Source organism: Gadus morhua, chromosome 21 (genome assembly GCF_902167405.1).
Source record: "Gadus morhua chromosome 21, gadMor3.0, whole genome shotgun sequence".
Lineage (NCBI taxonomy): Eukaryota > Metazoa > Chordata > Actinopteri > Gadiformes > Gadidae > Gadus > Gadus morhua.
In genome coordinates, this window is record NC_044068.1 from 18,649,274 (window position 1) to 18,671,563 (window position 22,290).

Below are 22,290 nucleotides of genomic sequence, written 5' to 3' on the forward strand. Positions count from 1 at the left end.
GATCAATTTCAAAGATCATGGGTTGGACGAGAAATCCTGACGGGGGGACAGGACGGGACGGGGGGGGCAACCCCTAGTGGCCATCTTTTTTCTTGGCTCATGATAGACCTCTGATCTTTGTAAGGCCCGAACAAAAAATTGTCTTTGGCCTACGCCGATCATGTTTTTTTTGCTGCTGCTCATGATAGGGTTCAGCCCAGGTAAGCCCGTGCATTAAGGCGGCCTTGCTGGCGAGACCTAAAAGATGTCAGCCGTTGTGGAATTGGGAGCAATGGTCTACTTAAAATGAGGAGTGGTTTAATTGAAACACGAAATACGCTGACGATATCTGTAGTCAGAAACAATATATGGACACACTACATATTGATCTGTCTACCTTTCCATTGAACTGACTGTTGGACAATCCTCCCTCAAGGATACTACACAGACCACTGTCAATATTTGAAGAAGCCAGCAGGGTTTCCCAAGGTCCCTGAAAATAGAAGTTCTTTGACTTGGTGTGGTGGACTTTGATTATCAGTTTCCGTATCTCCATGGCTATAAGACTTTTATTTGATTTAACAGGATGACGACGTCCCATTAGGCCTGATCACGACCGGCTCTGTTTCTAGTGATATCCAATGTAATGAAAAAGGTGTCTGTCATGGATCCATACTGTTACATCCAATGGCATGGAGTGTGTAGAAAAGGGGTGTGATGAGACGACACAACAACATTTGCAAAAACCTCAACAGCAGTACTATTTTTTTCATCCTTTTGTCCTTGTTAAAACCTACTTCCACAGATCCTATTTATTTCAAAAAGATTTAATTCAAGAGAAGAATGGATTTTATGGATTTTGTTGGGATATGAATAATAATTGTGGCTAGGAGCTACATTTTAGGACAACGACGACACACACTCAGGGAGGGTTTTAGTTTGAGTTTCATAACAATAATATTGAAATGTCATGATTTCTATATTACATTTATTTTATCGAATGCCACTGACCATAAGTGCGTTCCCCATAAGGATGCAACCGTGAAACTGAAATAAACATGCTTGTATATTAAATAAATTAAATAAATAAACTGTTTCATGTGCTACATTTTAGAAACAAGAGATAGAGAAATAGGTTTGAAAAAAAATTATATTGCTTTCATCACATATCTTGAATACAAAAAATTAATGCAAATAAACACTTATATGTTACACATTTTAGAATAACCACATATTTAGAGTCTTACTTCTAATAATATTCTGTCTGTCATGCATCTTAAAGTAACACAAAGTACAAAAAAGTAATCAGACAAGCTAAGTGGAACAGTGCTGCCTTCGTAGAATCACTAAAGTGTGTCATCAGACTGAAATAAGTACCAGATAAGATAATCTGGGGAACGATACTGACTATAGATTACATGCAGTCATAAAAATAAAACATGGTGAAAGTTACGGTGGTTTTGGACATCACTTTTCTTATCAACCTGCAATGACCATATGAGAGAATGTTGGGGGGACAGGGAGAAGCGGGGGGAGAGAAAGGGGGTGTTAGGGGGGTTTTTACAATCCTGGAATTAAATGATTGCAAAGATTTTGTTTTGTTTTGCAACTAATATATTTAGTAAAAGAAATCTGCATACATTTTTGGAGTCATAAAGTGTTTATGGCGGTGCATTTGGAGGTAATGGAGACATAACATAAGATAGTAACATTTGCTGGTCTTGCTCGTACAAAAGGAGATAAAGTGTGCACATTTTTATCAAGTTCCTCAAGAATCACCTGTATGCAAAGGTATTCATGATGTCAGCCATGTCCCAGTATTTATTTTCCTTTTAATTGAACTAGAAGGCTCGTTCAATATACTATTTAAAGAACTGCACTTTTTATAGACTTAAATACGTTCTAATTGTGTCTGTGTGTCATACATTTTCAGTGTGAATGCAGCAGTAATTAAATGTTTTTTGCATAAAGAAGCTTCAGTATACATGTTATTGTTTATTAATAAATTATGAGTATTCTAGTAATAGTAGTAGTAATATGGAAATATGTCGGTCTACAATTTTGCTTAAATAAATTAGAAAATGGTAAAATCATGCAAACAAAACCATGCATTCTTCGAAGGCTGGCAGAGTAGAATAAATTGAATGTAAAATATGTGTCCTTTGCTTGAGTGCTGCTTATATAACGACATCAATGAGCACTAATGATTTGCCCTACACAGGGACCTTTACCCTGCGATAGACTTGCGCAAATAGAGAGGGCTAAGGCCTGGCTGGCTGTCTAGTCTGGCTTCTGGGTCATACAGTTTAAAGTCAATGACACAGTCACAGTCTGCCACTAATCACTCTATGTTGGTGACAGGTGATAAACCTGATTGGATCTCGTCTTAAGTATATGTATATAATCATAACTGTACGGAAGACAGAGTATAGTTCAGTATGTTACCATCAGCACTTCAGTGAATGTAAATATTTACAACAAAGACTATTTCGAAAAAGGCTGTCCTTATTCCCTGATTGTGTCCAACAGATTACTGGTCACCACCAGCCAGCCAACTCTGTCATGCCTTTGTCCTCTAAGATCAATGAAATATAGCCTTAAAGAAGGTTTGCTAGAAAGACGTATACAGTATTTACATTTCGTTCCTGGGTTATTTTATAATTTTACTTATTTTCACTCACTTTCCTTTTAAAATTCTGTGTGATCTGCTCCAACGTTTACCTACATTTCCCAGAATAAGGTAGAAGGCTTACAGCATGCAGGATTTGGAGCCATTTGTGACTTTCCTCCTTCCTGGTGATGTTCATACCTGCTGTTGCAATGGCCGATTATTCACACAGTAAAGCAGAATACAAAAGGACACAGGATGCAATGGAACTAATAAGCACAGCTTTTTGTATTCATTATTTATTTAATGAGGATAAGCAAGTGCAGACGAACGTTATTAAATGCTTTTTTACAGAGAATGGCTTTTATTTCATAACGTTAACTAAATGCAAAATAATGAACTTGCTGATATTTTGGACTCTGCCTATGACTATCACTGTAAATGCAAATACAAAAAAGGAGATAGACCTTTCTGCAGAGTTTTGCAATGGGGCATTACACAACTTTGGAGTGGGGTAAATCTGACTAATGCAACACAAATTTGCAAGCAGAGTTCTTTCTAGTTGGAATCAACTAAAAGATCCAATTCACCAAGCTCTGAGGGTGCACATGAGATGTTTAATGTGTTTTGTTGTTGACACAATAGCCAGGAGAGTACATTCATGTAACCTCTTTGACATTTCAATGTCACAATTCATGTTCCCCTCGTTTATACATTATGAACCAGTTGAGCTTAAATCGGCGGCTGACTTTTAACTTAATTTTAAATGCACTAGTGAAACCATAAACTATTAAGTAAATATTGAGCGAACTAAAAGCAGATATTGATATATAAATAGCAGCAACAGCAATGTATGTGGGCAGAGCTACAAATTACATACGACAACACAAATTGTATCTTTATTTAACCAACCCTGTGTAGGGCAAATCATTCGTTATATATCGTTATATAAGCAGCACTCAAGCAAAGAAATATTTTTACATTTAATTTATTCTACTCTACCAGCCTTCGAAGAATGCATGGTTTTGTTTGCATGATTTTACCATTTTCTAATTTATTTAAGCCATATTGTAGACCTACATATATTACTACTACTTTTACTAGAATACTCATAATTTATTGATAAACAATAACATGCATACTGAAGCTTCTTTATGCAAAAATCATTTAATTACTGCTGCATTCACATTGAAAATATATGACACACAGACACAATTAGAAAGTATTTAAGTCTAGAAAAAGTGCAGTTCTTAATATAGTATATTGAACAAGCCTTCTTGTTCAAATAAAAGGAAAATAGAAACTGGGACATGGCTGACATCATGAATACCTTTGCATACAGGTGAGTCTTGAGGAACCTGATAAAAATGTGCACACTTTATCTCCCTTTGTACGACCATCAACTCCAAATGCACCGCCATAAACACTTTATGACTCCAAAAATGTATGCATGCTTTCAAAAGCAAACTCCTTTACTATATATTTTAGTTGCAAAACAAAACAAAAAATCTTCGCAATCATTTAATTCCAGGATTGTAAACACACACATTACACCCCCTTTCTCTCTCCCCGCTTCTCCCTGTCCCCCCAACACTCTCTCATATGGTCATTGCATATTTAACCAACCTTTTGTGAATTATAGAATAAAGAAATAAGCAGAAGGAATACATCTTATCAGTCAAAGACTATCAATTAAATTAGAGATGCAAGTTATTTGTAGATATGCTAGAATCTAGACAGCTATCAGCTAGGAATTACCAAAAGATGCCATTGAATTTATCATTTTGATTTACATTTGAACAATCCTTTCTGTGCAGTTTAGTATACGTATACATATCTTTTGTGATATAACAAAAGAGATTAGAACCTGAATGAATGTTAAATTGAGCTAATTCAGATTATTGCAGAAACCAAGAGAAATGCACAATTTGCAGTATAAATAAATCATATATTAAACTACAATGAAAACGCTTCTGATAAATCATATCACAATTGTCCTTCAATAACATTGTTTGCTTGCTGATTTTAACAATAAGAGAGGGTCATTTCCAATACACTACTTGAATCTCTTCAGAGCATCAAAGGTCAGATACCGCTATCATTTTCACATATGGAGGGACTTTGCTTTGGGACATTTGTTGATCAATCACGGTTCGTCTTGGAGACTGTTGCTTAACAATGGTTTAATTGTATCATTGATCAATGTTACGCCCCTTCTTTGCATATGAAACAATGCTGGTTAGGCTAGATGTTTAAAAAAAGTAAGACCCTCTGATAATAATTATAGTAAACCTAATTAACCCACTTAAAAATTTGTTGTACATCATCCAAATCTAAAGTTAAGTACTGCACTGTAAACTTTTGTGCAGTTGCAATGGACTGCCTTAAGTCTATCATATTTAAATGAGAGAAGAAAGAAAACTGAAATTCCCTTCACCTAAACCAACAATTATTAGACATCTTAATTTTTCTTTAATCACCAATCAATCAGAAAGCATTGTTCTGTTTGTAACGGTGGCCTTTGCTTAGACAGCTTTTGGCTCTAAGACAATATTCAATGTGAACTTTCTGCCTTTGTCCTTCCACACTGGAGGGTGCAGTAGACTTTGAGCCTTACAAAGTACTGTACGTACCTTTTTGCAGCCACCGTGAATGAGTACAACTGAGGGTATAAAAGGCCTACCCTGATGTTGCGGTATCAGCCTTGTCAAGCTTGCAAGAGCAGAGAGACTCAGAGAACCCAACATGGGGGAATCAAAGCTCTGCATTCTGCTTCTCCTGAGCGCAGCGGCCCTGGCCTGTAAGTACCACTTGGGATATTTCTGGGGTCGCAGTTACTCAATATTTTATATTTATGTATGATGATGCTGAACGATTTCATGATGCCATAGACTTTGCAACAAAAACCTTTTTCTATTTTGTCACAAATTGTATTTATTTATTTAATTGTTACTGTGTTATATTGTGTCTCAAATAATTCAATAATTTATATCTAACTTGTTTTTCAACAATTATTATTGTTGAGGATTTCTATTATATTCTATTGATAAACCCTTTAGCTTATTAGAGTGGTAATTTTGTATTCGAAACATTCTAAAATACATTACTCTTCTACCCTACAGCTGCACAAGTTGATGACCTCCCAACATGTTTGTGTAGGTTTCACATAATATTTGATGGTTGATGGGGAAAATCGTTTTTGTATGTTTTGCATGCATCCAATTGACCGTCCCGTTGACAGTATGAAACCTTTTGATCACCTTCTATGTCTCTTTCCTCATATAGTGGATCAGAGATACAAGGCTCTACACAAGTATGAATATCTGTATGAAACCGAGTCTCTTAATGCAATCAATGGAGCCTCCAATCTCCAAAATGGACCCAAGGCCTCCTGCAAGGTAAGGTCACACACCGCCATCCTTTTTTCCATCTTCCACAACATAAGTGACAATATAGGTGAGAACAGTTAACCTATTTTATTCTTCAACCAGGTTGAGGTTGAAGTGCCACAATCTTGTTACTTCATCATTCGTACCACTGGTTGTAGTCTGAGTGAGGTGGTGGGCACGGGGGCTGACGGTAGCCCAGTGTTCGCACCGGCTTCCTCATCCGACGCCTTCGCTGCTGAGATGGAGAAGTAAGTGAAAAAATCGTTTCACATCTTCAGAAAACATCATCAGATATGGTAAACTGGGAATACCCTCCCTTCATGTAAGTAACAAACTGGATCTAATGTATCTGTTACGTTCTCTAGGTATCCCCTGAAAGTAGTGGCCACGGGAGTTTATGATGTGAAGCTCTACTCTGAAGAGGAGGAGACGACTTCCATCTTGAACTTCAAGAGAGGAATAATCTCCGCTCTGCTGGTGCCTCTGGTGGAGGATGATAAGAACAAGGACATGGTATGTTTGCTTCACAAGAAAGAGTTATGCAGAGCGTAATCAGCGAACATACAGTGATCCAATATATACAGAAAATACTGATGTATTATGTCTCATACAGCCCACCATCTATGGCCAATGCAAGACCAAGTCCACCATCAATGAAAGACAGACAATCGCAACAGACATCACCGTGAGCAGGGATCTTTCTAGCTGTGACAAATTTGTCCCAATGAGAGACCAAACAAGCTCCTTGGCCCTTATCTCTGGGATGGTACGTTACCCTACCCACTGCATGCTTGGTTGAATGACATTTGTTCACAGTTAAAATCCCTTAAGTTCAATGATCCGGTTGGCTAAATGTTTGTCTACTTGCAGCACTACCCTCTTGCCCAGCTGATCAGGAGCTCACAGACCTGCCAGTACAAGTTTGATAATGACAACAAGCACATGACCTCTGGTTCATGCACTGAAAAGCACATCCTGGTGCCCTACTCTCACAAGTATGTCCCAACTTTTCATTGCTCAATCACCCTCAATGTTCGACATGCCCATACATTTGAAGGACCCATTTTGTATTGGCTAAATTATTGGTTGTTTGTTGTAGGGGAGAATATGGAGTTACCAGCATTGGAAAACAAGTCCTGACCCTGCAGGACGTTTCGGCTCACAACGACAGAATCTTTGACTTCAGTAAGTCTAGCGCTTTATAAATAACTTTTGTCACAATATAATCATTGCCTATCTATCTATCTATCTATCTATCTATCTATCTATCTATCTGTCTATCTGTCTATCTGTCTGTCTGTCTGTCTGTCTGTCTGTCTGTCTGTCTGTCTGTCTGTCTGTCTGTCTGTCTGTCTGTCTATCTATCTATCTATCTATCTATCTATCTATATATTGTGCGGCATTGTTCAGAACAGCAATGCACACGGTTTAGGTAATAGGCAATAGGAAATGATTGTGTTGTGTAATGTCAGAATAATTCATAATTGATATATTTGCAGATGAGGCCAACGAGAAGTCCCTGCACATGGAGGCTGTTTATGACAAGAGTGTTCACCAGGACAAGGAGGCTGGTCTGGCTCTCCTTAGAGAACTGGCCACTTTGCCAGATACTGAGGGTGCAAGAAGGCCCAACCTCTTCTTCAGGCTGGTACAGATGTACCGTGGGATGAAGGCTGAGACCCTGAAGAGCGGTATTACCGGGGCCCTTGAGGTGTCTGTGCCACTGACCTTCCAGGTTCTGGCCCAGTGCGGTACTGCTGAGTGCAGCAGCGGCATCATGCACATCTTTAGAACCTATGACACGTCTGCAACTGAGGTTGATGCTGCTGTGTTTGCCCTTGGACTGGTTTCCAATCCATCACCTCTTCTAATCAAGGATATGCTAGAGATGGCTCAATACAAGCCCAGCAAGCCCATCATGTATGCACTCAGCAACATTGTCAAGAGGTGAGCGAATTGACACAATCTCATGATCAATTGCTTTTGGTTATGATGAGATTTCTATACATATTTTTTTTCTTTCATTTGTACATGTTATAAATTCCAATTTTGCATTGTCAGGTTCTACAAGGCTGAAGGAAAGGTGATCCCTGAGATTACATCTGTTGCTGAGTTCATGGCAGATCAGTTGGGAGACTGCACTGGTGACAAGGATAAAATGTTTTTGATCTTGAGGGTGAGTACATCAATCTCATTACATCGTTTGGCAAGGAGAAATTTCATAAGATGGCAATACAAACCTGTTTCTTCTTTTTAGGTTGTTGGAAACATGGGTGCAGCCATGGGAGCTTCCAGTCCTGCACTGAAAACTGCTGTTATTCAGTGTGTGAACCTGCCCACCGCAGACACATCTGTCCAGCAGGCCGCCATTCAGGTCTTCAGACTGACTACTGTCCCTGAAGAGGTTGGTACTTTTATTACAGGTCATGATCGAAACATTTTCCCTGTTTAGTTATTTTATGACTCAAGTTCTGTTGATTTGTCACAGGGTAGGGAAGTTCTCATGCAGGTGGTCCTGAATAGTGCTAGCCCATTGCAGAAGCGCATTGCTGCCTACCTGGTTATGATGAAGGACCCCCAGCCCAGTGAACTGGCTCAGTTGGTCGCCTCTTTGCCTAATGATCAAGACCAACAGGCCAGGAGCTTTGTCATCTCTCACATTACGAACATCCTGTCATCAACTCTTCCCGAGAATAAAGAGTAAGTGGAGGGTTTTTAGCTAATTTGCTACTGAGCTACTTCAACTCAACTCAACCTCAACGTATTTGTTTTAAAGTCAACTAGTCTGAGCAGCAGGGCCTTTCAACAATAACACCATTTTGGAGCACTCTTAATTTGCTTAATTTGCAATAGCTGAAGTACCCAACCAGTCTGCATTTTTTCCAACAGACTGAGGGAGAAGATTCTGAATGCTCTGCAGGGCAATGAGATCGGAATGATCATGGATCCCACCAAGTTCTCCGGCAATTACAGAATGGGCTCTATTCAGGGAAACATGATCTTTGAGGCAACCAGCTACCTGCCAAAGGAAGTCATGCTTGAAATGACCCTGAAAGCCTTTGGTTATGACGTCGATCTGATGGAGGTACAATAAATAATAATCACTTTGACAATACTTTTCATGTGCTTAAATATAATATTAACTGGTGGTCTTCGAATTTAGATTGGAATGGAGGGCAAAGGGTTCGAGCCAACTGTTGAAGCCCTGTTTGGAGAGAATGGATTTTTCCCTGACACAGCCCTCAGGACAATGTACTTTGTATCTGACAACATGCCCATTGGAACCACTGAAATGCTAAGGAAGATGCTGCCTGCTCTGAGGAAGGACAGGAAGAAGAGACAGGTAGGAAAACAATGCCATTAGTTACATCTCTGTAAATGTACTTTGGAAGTATGAATAACTGAGTTTGTGCATCTTTAGGCATCCCAGGGACTGATGAGGGAAATTGGACGCAATCTCAACAAACTGGTCAGGGAACTGAAGGCTCAAAAATCCCCTGAAGCAATGGTTTACTTGAGTCTTTTGGGAAATGAGCTAGGTTACCTTAAATCCGAGGACATGGCGGATATGACCCTCTCTGCAGCCATGATGATTGACAACATGCTCAAGATGTTCCCAAGTGATGTTAGTACATGTTGAAATATAACCGATCAACCCTATACAAAGCACCATTGGGAAAAGGAAGTTGAATGAAGCTTATTAATTTCTCTCTTCCACAGATGATGATGTCCCTTATGACCACAACTGAAAACGAAATCTTTGCCCACTACCTCTTCATGGATAATGAGTTCTTCTTGCCCACTGCCAATGGAATCCCTCTGAGAGTTGCCCTCTCTGGCACATTTACCCCAGGAATAAAGGGTGGACTTAAATTTGCCAGTGACATGGTAATTGTTTTCCATGTTCTTTCCAGTGTATGGAAGGCACATTTGGTTATATTAGTGTAACCCTAATATATGTTATGTTTCTTAAGATAAAAGCTATTCTCTTGTTTTATCCATAGAGCGCCGTCAGCTTCATGCCCTCTGCTGGCCTTGAGTTTGAGTCTCTGATCGGTTACCACTTCCCTGAGTATGTCAACTCTGGACTCGAGATGCATACCACACTTTACCACGAGAGTGGGCTACAGGCCAAGATCTCCATGGGAGCTGACAGTATTAAGATGAGCATGCCTGCTCCCCAGGGCCCCACCACCGTCCTCAGCATTACGTAAGCATTAGATAATTATTCCAATGACCAAACTAGTAAAGGGTGGTGATTGGTGTCAGGCTAACAATCTCGATGTTGTCTAGAGATTAGTATGTGATGCAATTTCAGCAGCGGCACTGGAGCCTTTGATAATGGGACCAATTTCAACCAATATGAAGCCTAACCCTTTTATCCAATCATTACAGCAACAAACTGGTGTCAGTGACCGGTGCAGAGTTCAAGACTCTCCCACCGACCGTGACGGACAAAGTTGATACTAATGACTGCAATGTCTTCTTCGCTGGTATGAAGTACTGCATCGCCATGCAGTATACCGATGCTTTCTCTCAGAAGACATCCCCATATTTCCCCATCACTGGAGACAGCAAGTAAATGAGCCGTTATAAACCACAACAAGAATAGACAATTAAATACACAATTCAGTTTCAGTTAGTTATAGTAATGTTGTGGTTCATGAATTAATTATACTGTTCTTCAAGGTTTGCTGTTGAAATCCACCCTACTGGTGATGTGAATGAGTACACAGCCACCATTGCCTATGAACTCTTAAAGGAGGGCGAAGAGGGCCGCCAGAAGGTCGATGCTGTGACGGTGACCCTGAGAGCCGAAGGTATTTTAGAAAGGAAAAATAAACATTAAGTTTTAATTAACATTCAATCATTAGACATTTTTTCTGGTTTGAGTTTTTGAATTTGACTGTATTGTAAAAACAGGTGACGAGCCAGTGGAGGCCAGAGCTACTGTTAAGTACAACAGGAGGAAGAATGTCCTGACCACCGATATCCAGGTTCCTGACTATGATGTGGAGGCTGGATTCAGGCTGGGGGTCGCTGACGGTAGCGCTAAGAGCAAAGGAACTTACGCCATCACCCTTGACCTCATCAACAAGAACGTCCCACAACTCTCTCTGTTTGCCAGTGCCAAGTAAGAAAAAAATCTTATCCCCAGGACATGAAATTAACTATGTAATGTACCATGACTAAATTGTGTTTATTTTATTTTATTTTAAGTCAAAAGGCCATGAAGGAAGGTGTGCTGAAAGTCCAGCTTATTATCCCCTCAATCAAGGCTGATGCCACCCTCACAGCCATTATGAAACGCGGCGAAGAGATGGAATGTGAGCTTAAGAGTGACATTAAGTTCCTCGAGAGCACCTCAGAACAAAAACTTTCTCTTAAATATGGTAAGGTTTTTTGTACACTTAAGTAACCTTTGACAAAAGAAGTGACTTGGTGCAGCAGAGCTTTCCCACCGATTTCCCTTTTTGCTAATTTAGTTTGCAAATTTTTTTCAGATGGAAGCAGAATTGAAGCTGGTGTCGAGTCGGACATGAATTCTGAGATAATTAAAATTCTTCCCAATGCTGACAAGATTAAAGAGTATGTCAATGCTATTCTCGATTCAAGTGTGATGGAGTCGGACATGAAGATCCGTCAAATACTCACCAAGTCTGTGGAGGTAACTAAAGTTACATAACAAATGGGCAGGTGATAATTTCATTTTAAGGATAAGCAAAAATCAACATTATTTATATTCCTCTAGGCAACCAACAACTACATGGAGAAGTATGCTTCAGATATACCTTACATCAATAACATAAGAATCCCTGACATGCCTGAGATGTCTCTGCCAGAGAAACTCTTCCTGAACACGTAAGTTAAACAAAACAAAATTCAACAACTCAAATAAATATATAATGAAAATATGTATAATTAATTGCCATTTGTTGTAATTTCAACAGTAAAGCCAAAGCAGTCTACAACTTCAACAACGAGTACTTCACGATTGCTATTCCAGTCCCTCTTGGAGGAAAGTCAACAGAAGAACTCAACTTCCCTGCCGCCCTGACCACACCAAGCCTCTCCATGCCCCAGCTTGGCCTACAAGTTCCCTCAATGCAAATTCCAATTCCAGAGCTCTTTGTTCCTGAGACAATTACTATTTCAGTGCCTCTCTTTGGCAAAGCCGAGGTCTCAGCTATGCTGAGGAGCAACATCTATGATTTGGAAGCCTCAATCGCTGCCGGAAAAGATGTTGTGCAGACACCGAGCCATTCAGCCATGTATGACGTAAAGGGAACATCTCCATTCGATATCCTCTCATTCCGGATTGAAGGTAATTTGTCCACAATTGTTATTGAAATGCTACACATCCATTTGTAATTGTACTTCATCTAAATATCGTTTCCATTCATGATCGATTTGATTGTTTATATGTATAGGCTCTGGAATGTTTACCAACCAAGATTCCATCAGGGCCGAGATGAAAAGTACTCTGGCCCACAAGTTCCTTGAAGCCAGTTTTAACATCTTAGAGGAAACCCTCACCGACAAAGCTGGTGTCAAATCAAGCAGCAAGATTGAAGCAAAAAGTACCTTAGGCCTCAATGTTTCCATTTCTTACATTGCCACAGTTGGCATGAACACTGAAGAAATGTCTGGGGATAGTAACCTGGAGGCAATGGTAAAGGTTGGACCATTATATGGCGACATGACTTCAACCCAATTTATTGCCTTCTATCCATCAAGACAAGAAGCCAAAATTGATTCTTCTTTGAAAGTTGACTCAACATTTGTTCAGGCCCAAAACATCTTCTCTGCAGCCTTAAATAATGGAGAACTTTCTGTTACGTCAAACACCAATGTCTTTGAAGACACATTGACCCATGTGGCTGAGCTCTCTTTCAAGGAACAAAGGTTAACCCTAAAATCTGACACCAATGCCCTTGCCCTTGGCATGAACATCCGCAACGAGGCTCAGGGCTCCGTTGGTGCCGGTGTAATCCTCTTCAGGGTAGAAACCAATGCTGACCGATTTGAAAATCGCTTCTACTGTCTGCAAACCGGAACTCTAGATATCAATGGTTTAGTTTACAGCAGTGAGGGCAACGCAAAGCTTTTAGAAAATGAGGCCACTCATACAGCTACCCTGAAAATGAGCAAGGATGGTTTGGAGACAAGTGGAAAAAGCACACTCAAGAGCCCCCTGATGCTGGAGAACAACTTTAGGGCAGGACTTGATGCTGCCAGAGCTTCTCTTTTCATTAACAACAAAGCTATACTGAGTGACAAGAAGTTTGATAATGCAAACACTCTCACTGTAACTCCTTCTAGCTTTGACTTCAACTCAAATGTTGAGATCATTGTCTCTGAGAATGTTTTATACACTCAAGATATCACCATTGATTTAAAGCCATACATTGCCTCCTCCAGTATGAATAACAACCTGAAAGTACTTGGGGCAAATCTTGTTAGTGAGGCTCAGTTGAAGGCAGAGCTGTACAAGATGGACCTATCTGGTAGCATGAAAGCCATTTATGATGAGCAAGAGATTAAGCACACATATGAGGTCAATTATGCTGACCTGGCTGCCAATGCTAAATGCAGTACAAGTGGAAAACTGTTTGGAACTCAGATGAGCCATAATACTGAGCTTGAAGTGGTGGGGCTTGCTGCGAAGTTTTCGAATGATGCTCGCTTCAACTCACAGCCAATGCGCTTTGACCACAACGTGAGAGCTAGTGTTGTACCTTTTGACTTCAACCTTGATACTGTCTTCAATGCCGATGGGGACCTTGCCCTTTATGGTATGCCAAGTGCTCAGATCTATTTCAAAAACCTCCTAAGGGCCCAGCCCCTGGTCTTTGCCAGCTCCCATGAATACAGAGCCTCAGTGAACCAAAAGATGGATAATGGATTCTCTTTGGAGACCACTATTGACAACAAGATAGATACTCTTCTGACTCCACAAGTGCAGGAAGCTAAATTTAGACTTAAGTCCAAGTTAAATGACCATGCCTACAATGAAGACTTTAACATGTTCAACAATGCAGATAGAATTGGCATAGAAGTTTCAAGCACTGTCTTCACAAATGCTTTTAACATGGACAACACAGAGAACCAGGAATTCACCATCTCTAGCTTCCTTAAATATGATAAGAACACCAACAGTCAACTGATTCAGATCCCTTACATAGATGTGGCTGCTTACCTCGAGAATATCAAGGTAGTTTGTGTTAACCTTCTGGAGGCATTCCGCAGCTACGCCAACAATGAGGAAATTGCTGCTAGGCTTGGGGCTCTTTCTCAGAGTGTCAGTGACTTTGTTAAAACACTGAGTATTGAAGACAAAACAATTTACCTCAAGCAATACCTTACCGATTTTACCAAAGATTATTCCATCTCAATGGAGGACCTTGAAGCATATCTAACACAAGTAACAGAGTTTGTCACGAAAAGGCTGTCAGATCTAGGTTCTTCCCTCCAAACATTTTTTGTTATGGTGAAAGAATTGATTGTCAGTGGCACCCTTTCTGAAACCCTCATTCAGAACATTGAACAAAAGCTAGTAGAATTGAATGACATTTTTGATATCAAAATACTGGTTGTGGCAGTAATGGATAACATTATCGAATTCATTGCACAGATTGATCTTGAAAAGCTGCAGGGCAGCAGCATGGCCTACTTGCAAGACATTGATGCCAAGTTTGAAATCAAGTCTACTCTTGAAATGGTTGTTAGGGATTTGAAGCAGTATTTTGAAACCTTTGACTTGTCCCAGTGTGTTGCTAACATCAAGAGTTACATTTCTTCCATTGATTTTGAAGCTCAGATTATGGATCTGATTGCTCGATTCCCAACTGAGGTTTTCTCTGAAATAACAAGAGACGTTAGAGATATTGTCCAGGAATTACAAATTCTTGAAAAAGTAAATGCATTCCATGCTAAAATAAGAGATATTATGGTCAAGATGGAGATTGACCAAAAGATGATGGCTATCATGGAACAAATTTTGGTGCTTATCCAGAAATTACAAATTGACGAAACAGTCCAAGCTGTGATGAAAAAGCTGGAGAGATTTCCTCAATATATCTTGTTTCTAGTAGAATTTGGCATCTCATACGTAAAAGACAATCACATCATGGAAATAATTGGGGAAAATTTTAGAGCACTCAATGCTATTATTCGTGACTTTGTCCAAATGCTGAATACCATTGAGTATAGCGAATATGTCGCAGGTGCAAATAGAATGAAATCATTTTTCATATCCCAGGTGAATATAATGATCAGGAAACTAGAGCTTTCTCAGAAACTTGATGCTACAGTAGAATTCATTAACTTTGTCATATCTTCCATTCAAGGCTCCTTGGAACAACTAAGAGAAATCAAATTTTCCGAAATGGCCAAAACAGTTCTTATTCAGCTGAAGGAAATACCAGAATTCCTCAAACAGGGAATCGACGGAATTAATGTTGAAGCTGTGCTAACTCCCTACCTGCGATTTGTTAGCAAATACTATAGTAAGGTTGTCACCATCTTCACTGACATTTGGACTAATATGGTTGAGGTCATTGAGAATGTTTTTGCTGAGCAAATGATTATCAGTGAGGTTAAACAAATGATTGAAGGAGTCGTCACTGGACTGAAGACAGCTGAGATGGAAGTACCATCCTTTACCTTCCCAGGTACTGATCTTGTTGTTCCCTCAATGAAGATTAGCATGGATAACCTTTATGAGATCAAAACGTCAACACAGCTTGAGATCCCTCAGTTCACTATCATGGGACTGTACACTATTCCAGCCAGCACTATCTCCTTTGAGGAAATCAAGCAGAGGATCATTGAACTAATTAATTACATTGTCAACTTTGAGTTCAATATGCTCAGTTTGGACGATGTTTTTGGAGATATTTCCATGAACTACTTCCCTGTCATGCCTCAGTTCACCATTCCCCAAATCAGCCTTGCTGAGCTTTCCTTCCCTGAAATCCCAGTGATGGATGTAGACAAGCTTGTTAAGACTCTCCAGATCCCTGACCTCGAGCTGCCCGCCATCCCTAGTGAGCTCATGTTGCCATGCTTTGGCAAAGTCTATGGGGAGATGAAATTCCACACTCCTATCTACACAATTAAGACCACTGCTGAGCTGGCAAACACTACAGATAACGCCTTGAACCCTCGGTTCAGTGGCATTTTTAACTCTGAGGGAAAATCTCCCAAATCGGACAATCTCAACTTCATCGTTGAATTATCAGCTAATATTGCAGTCCCCAAGAGAAGCCGTGTTGTTGTGGCAGAGGCTTTCAAATTAACCCATCTTGCTTTTGAGGTTGAACATCAGGGATCTGCAAACTTCTATGGCCGATCAGCTCAGGCCCAGTCTCAGGCCCAGACTACAGTGAAGGTTATGACTACACCATACACAGCCAATCTTATCAACAAAGCTTCTCTTTCACTGGCTCGTGGCATTACTGTCTCAATTGAGACAAAGTATGACCACATGGTGAACCTCCCAAGCATTGATTTCACAAGTGACATTGTTGTAAACCAGCAGGGAACTATTGAACAGGAAGATTTCACAATCAAAGTAAAGAATATTGGTTCAGTCCAGGACAGAGGCGACAACATCTACAAGACCAACATGTTGATGAATATCGATCCTAGGCTTGTTAAGATGTCGTTCTCCGCTGACACCATCACTGCAATGTTGAAAAGTAAACAGCAAATGACTGCTGAGTCTGCTCTCTTTCAACACATCAAATTTAATATCCGTAATGAGGCAGAGGGCCCAGCAGTAAAGAATAGTCTTTTTGTGGCATCCGGACAGTGCACCCTTACTGACCTGAAAATTGAGTTTAAGGCTAACCATGATGCAGAGCTATACGGTTTAGTCGATGGACTCTTTTCCAACGCAATCAATTTCATGATCCGTCCCACCGAGTTTGTTTTCGACTTCCAAAACAAGGGCAATGCTAAAGTAAACTTCTTTGAGGCTTTAATTGCCAAGATTGAACTTCAGAATGATTACTCTGCGATGTTCAATGCTGGCAGCCAACAAATGAACACGATGGCTCTGGCCCGCATCAACCAGTACAAAGTCTTGTACAACTTCACGGTTAACAATAATGATAAGGAGGCTGCTATGTCTGCTGCTATAGATAGTGTCATTGACCTAGGCTTCATGGATACCCCCATCTCAATCCCTGAGTTTCCTCTACTCTTTGCTGCCTTCGACACGCCAGCCATTACAAATCTGAATTTGTATGAACAAAGTGGATTGAAAGACATCCTGACTACCACTGAGCAGAATATCAATGTTGATGCTAAGATTGTTTACGAAAAGAGCCAGGAAATGCCAATTTACTCTTTTACTGAACTGATCAGAATACCATCTGCAGGCAACCTCGTTTCAGAGCTATCTGTGAAGTCTGCCATCATTAATTTGAATATTATTAGTGGCCTGTCCACTAGTGATGACTTGGTAATTCGCATTGGAGCAACAAGCAACTCTGTTTTTGAGTCTTTGAAGGCCAAGCTCGATGGCACATCAAGCCTGACCATCGTCAGAGGAATCAAGTTAGCCAACTCCCTGTCACTTGAGAATCAACACATTATTGTCAACCATGAGAGCTCCATTGGCATGAAAATTGAGACCTTTGAAACTAAAATGTCTGTTACCACAAATGGAAGAATTAATACCCCAATTCTTAACCTAATAGTGACCCAAAGCCTAGTTGCAGACAGCAAGGTTAGTGCCCACTCTACTTTCCAGATGAAGGGTGATTTTAATGTGCCCAAAATTGAGACTTCTGGAAATGTAGAGGCAGACCACAGCCTGAAATTTGAAGGATCCTTTAAGCAGATCTCCATAGAATCAACCACCAAAGCTAACATTGATGGCAGAGCACTTGAGCAATATGTCATTTTGGGAATACTGGACAATGATGCCAATCTGTACTTGAATGAAGAAGGTCTGCGCTCCACATCCAAATTGATTGCTGACTACAAACTTAATAGTGACTCCACCAAAGTCATTGGCATGGATGTGAATGAAAATGCATCAATTGAAGCCTCCTTGAGCCGTGTACTTGCAGTGCTGAAGTGCACTAGCAACAACGAGGTTAATATGCCTGCCTTCAACACCAAGGGAAAATATGTTGCCCAAGCAACCATGGATCTTACACAAATTTCATCCCTGGCTGATATGGAAATCAACCTATCTCAACAAAGCTCCCTGGGTGATCTCACCTTGTTCGAGAAGATTGCAATGGATATAACTGGCACCAAGCAGAAAATGTATCATTCAGCCAAGCTTGTGACACCAGTGATCACCACAATGCTGGAATCAGAGGTCCAGGGTGAGGCTCCTGTCTTCAAAGTAACATTGAAGTCTTCTGCTACCTCTCCCATTGTCTTCCTGGAATATGACATGGATGGTGAGTTACTCAACTTTCACAAACCCTTTGCTCATAAAGTTATCTAATGCATACAACATGTTATTTATACATCTTAAGTAATAATTTCCCTATTCCCCTATAGCTTCATCTACTACCAACTTTGAAAATGAAGCTCTGATGATGACTAATAAAGCGGTCCTGACCCACACCGACGTCACCATGGATGTCAACCATGTCATCACCCAAGCACTCAGGTATGTGTCATTTTCACAGTTGTATGTAGAAATTCATATTTCATTTAACTCAACGATTAATGTACCACCATGTTATTTATTTCAGGAGAAAACGCCAAGTAGATGGGAGGTCAGTGTTCAAGTTAAGGTCTCTTTTCAAGGAGACGGCTTATTTCAATTTGTGACAATTATAACAGATGTACTTTACATAATTTTTGTTTTCTTTGTGTTTATTAGTGTTTCTCGCCAAACCCTGAATCTGGACATCACCAGCTCTACTTTCACCGATGCAAATTTCCGCTATGCTGCGGGTAGAGATGCAATCAGTGCCTCTGTGTCAACTCCTTCCACTGGATTCTTAGGTCTTCAGGTCAACACCAGGCTCCCCTCTCTGAGTGCTAGACTGTACAGTCGCTACGCTGTAAGTATTGAAGCAATATTATATTTGTTAGTATTTATACAATCACATATTGTTTTCGGTGGTATGTTAATCCATCGTGCTACTGCCTAAATTTAAAGATAAATTTGAAAATTGAGGACCAGGAGAAAGGGACAAAAAGTTGATGGGAGTTAATGTACACAACTGACCAATGAACTATTGGAATGTATTATAAATATACAAAAAAATGATAGATACATACATCCATTTGAAATTGCTGTGAATGGGCTCGTCTTCATAAAGCATAACTATATTTTTCCTTTTTGTTTCCCCCTTTCAACAGTCTGCCCCTGAAATTGATGTTGATGTATTGGTCATCAGAACCTCTCCCAAGGGCGATGATAAGATGACGCTGCAGGTTGCATACAATATGGACGCGCCCGCAGTCATGCTCTCTGCACTCAGGGATAGGCTTGCCTCAATCACTTCTGCATTCACTATGTTTGCTGAAAAGTATCAGATCACAATGTATGCCCAGAAGCTTATGACCGCAGTAACCACATTTGTTGGAGAGACCTACGACTTTGCCACAAACTACGACATGGACGTAAGCCAGTTGTCCACCTTCTTTAGCAATGTCATCTCCCTGTACCAGAAGACTGTCCAGGCATCCCTGGATGCTGCAGTCAAGGTGCTGACAGAGACCAGGTTCAAACTGTCTGACTCTGAGGAAATGACAACACTGCCTGAGGTCCTTAAGAGGCTGACCAGCAGCATTGGTGCCATGCTAGAGAGAGCGATGCAGATTATCAATAGGGAAACGGAGGTCTATCTCAACTCTCTAGCTGAGACCATGAGCGCTGTCGAATTCCGATTCGGTAATGGTGATCCCATGACCGGAGCCCAAGTCATTAATATCGTACAGACCAATTTCAAGAGCGCATCAGATATGGTTGTTGACTTTGTAAAAAATATGGAGAGCCTCGATAAGGTGCTCGAGATGATCAGGGACACGACACAGGTGGTCATCACCAAATCTCAGGAGTTTGTTGATTCCATCAAGTCTGATTATTTGGATGCTGTGCTTAATATCACGAATAACCTCTATCGTTATCTTGTTACTGTCATGAAGGACTTATCTGACCGCATGGCCCTTATAAACATGGATAGTTTCAACAGTACCCTTGAGTATGTGATAGAAATGATGATCAATGTGGCGACTCAGTTCCAAAGAAGCATTTCCGACATTTTGCAACAGGCTTCCGAGGAGACCAAAGCATACATGAAAGTCAGTGATAGAAGGTTGGAGCTCGACCTTCCTTTCTCCTTCACACAGTAAAGAACTCTCACTGATACGTTTTTATAAAACACAACCATCCATTTTTATTCACAGCTGCATAACTTCATAACTCTTTTTAAGCTTGAAAGTGAATTTCAATAAAGACCATCTACCTTATACATTGTTTGAAAGTCTTGTTCTTTTTCGAGGGGTAATTTAATTATTTAAAAAGCATTCACACACTCGCTTATAATAAACTTGTATCATATTTTGAATGATTTCAGAAGGCCACTGACTGGATATAACAATACAATATGTTGGATAGTAATTTGCAAGAATTAATCACACCTTATTAATGCCTAGCATTAAAGTGTTATACCAAGGGAATCATCTCAAATCAAATTCAACTAGCACTTTTCGTGCAATACTGCAATACAAAGTGCTTAACAAGTGAACAAGTAAAACAACATAACAGTAAACAGGATAAGGATATATTAGTTAAGAAGAACATTCCAAATGAGAGTCAAGGTACAGTAATTTGAGCAGCGGTCGGGCACTCTGTTCCCTAACACGGCACGTTTAAGACGAAGTCAGCTACGGCTCAAACATATTGGCCTTTTGGACAGTACTGCATAGCGAGCCCTGTGGCAGACCAACACGAGGCCCTTCCCCTCCCTGATATTGTGCTTCTCCATAGAAAACCTATGGAGAAGGTTACACAGGGTGTCTGACCACGTCTCCATTGAACCCACCTTTCAACAGAGATACATTTGAGAGGGAGGAAGAAACATGGACAATTCCACATTAAATGGGAAATTACTGTGGCTGTTTTATAGAAGGAAGAATGTGGAAGAATCACAGTTTGCACCATCAACTCCTTCATTGTGACAAGGATGCATATGTTAGGGGAATGAAGTCATTACATGCAGAATATATGAAGTGATGGGGGAAAGTCTCAGGACATCTGGTCGGCAGGTCGAGAAAGAACACTAACCAACATAAACAAAGAGTCAGACAATGACAAGGTTGTCGTGTTGATTATAACGCAGAACACAGTTGAAACAGTACTCTCTAATAATCAGAAAAAAGCTGAGGGTGACGGTACAATTTTAAGTGATTAGGAGAATGCTAATCCGTTTATTGACCAATTTTGATTCCATCAGTTCATCTGAAAGACTGTTGCAGAGAATCAGATAGCAGAGTCTGGAGGCAGCTCCCTGTGCAGCTCAGTCCTCTGCTCCCAAATGCCATGCCATTGCCCCAGGACCTTGTAAGGTTACTGCACTCTTGCTGGACGATGGAGATGATGGATGAGGTATCTGTCTAACATTAGTTCGGGCCTCCTTGGGTGGACTTTAAAGAGAGCACTGCAGTAATCCAGCCTGCTAGTTATAAAAGTATGCAGAAGTCTCTCTGTATCTGCCTGGGAGGGAAACAGTGGCACTCTAGCAAAGCTGTAAGTAGCCAGAAGTATAACGTGGTAGGATAATATGCCTGCTGATACCTTCTGACCTTAAACTACCATTTGTGTTGAGCTGACCAGTGTGTTGAGTTTTTTTCATTCAATTTCCAGAGACAGCGCAAAGAAACTGCTATCTCATGAAGGAACATTTCTACAATGGTCATTCATTGCAAAGGTGATGGGAACTACCGTATGGTTAAAGATAAGATTTGAGAGTTAGGGTTAGGGTAGGTAAAGAGAGACAGAAGAAAAGGGCTGAAGAGATTTTGAAAATAAATGCTCCCTCCCCCCCTACGTATCTACATGCATAAATGCAACTGGGATTTGAAGTGGGCTTTAATATCCTTGGATATTAAAGCTGGCTTTAATATCCATGGATTAGGCCAGGTGAGGCTGCTTAACCCAGCCATCACACAATCCACAAACCCAAAACACAAAATTGAGGCTTTGGACAATCCTAAATCAAATCCTGCAACCTCCCCACCCATGAAAAAGAATACTAGAAACTGGACTCTAACAAGGATGACATACCTAACTAAAACAACCGCTTTACAGGGTAACCGTACCTTAAACAG

The 22,290-nt window shown here is 40.4% G+C and overlaps 1 protein-coding gene across 1 annotated transcript; it reads left to right on the forward strand.

Moving 5' to 3' along the window:
• The first annotated feature begins 5,315 nt into the window (after positions 1-5,315).
• On the forward strand, positions 5,316-20,432 carry apobb.1 (apolipoprotein Bb, tandem duplicate 1). The gene is made up of 29 exons (XM_030345299.1): positions 5,316-5,387; positions 5,710-5,742; positions 5,873-5,985; positions 6,079-6,224; positions 6,342-6,489; positions 6,590-6,742; positions 6,847-6,971; positions 7,076-7,161; positions 7,476-7,923; positions 8,038-8,152; positions 8,234-8,380; positions 8,465-8,676; positions 8,866-9,061; positions 9,140-9,319; positions 9,398-9,601; positions 9,697-9,864; positions 9,981-10,186; positions 10,372-10,554; positions 10,666-10,796; positions 10,900-11,110; positions 11,197-11,369; positions 11,481-11,644; positions 11,729-11,838; positions 11,928-12,301; positions 12,408-18,401; positions 18,505-18,616; positions 18,702-18,725; positions 18,833-19,016; positions 19,318-20,432. Exons 1-29 carry the CDS (start codon positions 5,333-5,335, stop codon positions 20,311-20,313), a joined length of 11,391 nt encoding a protein of 3,796 aa, XP_030201159.1. The 5' UTR covers positions 5,316-5,332; the 3' UTR covers positions 20,314-20,432.
• Positions 20,433-22,290: the final 1,858 nt, after the last annotated feature.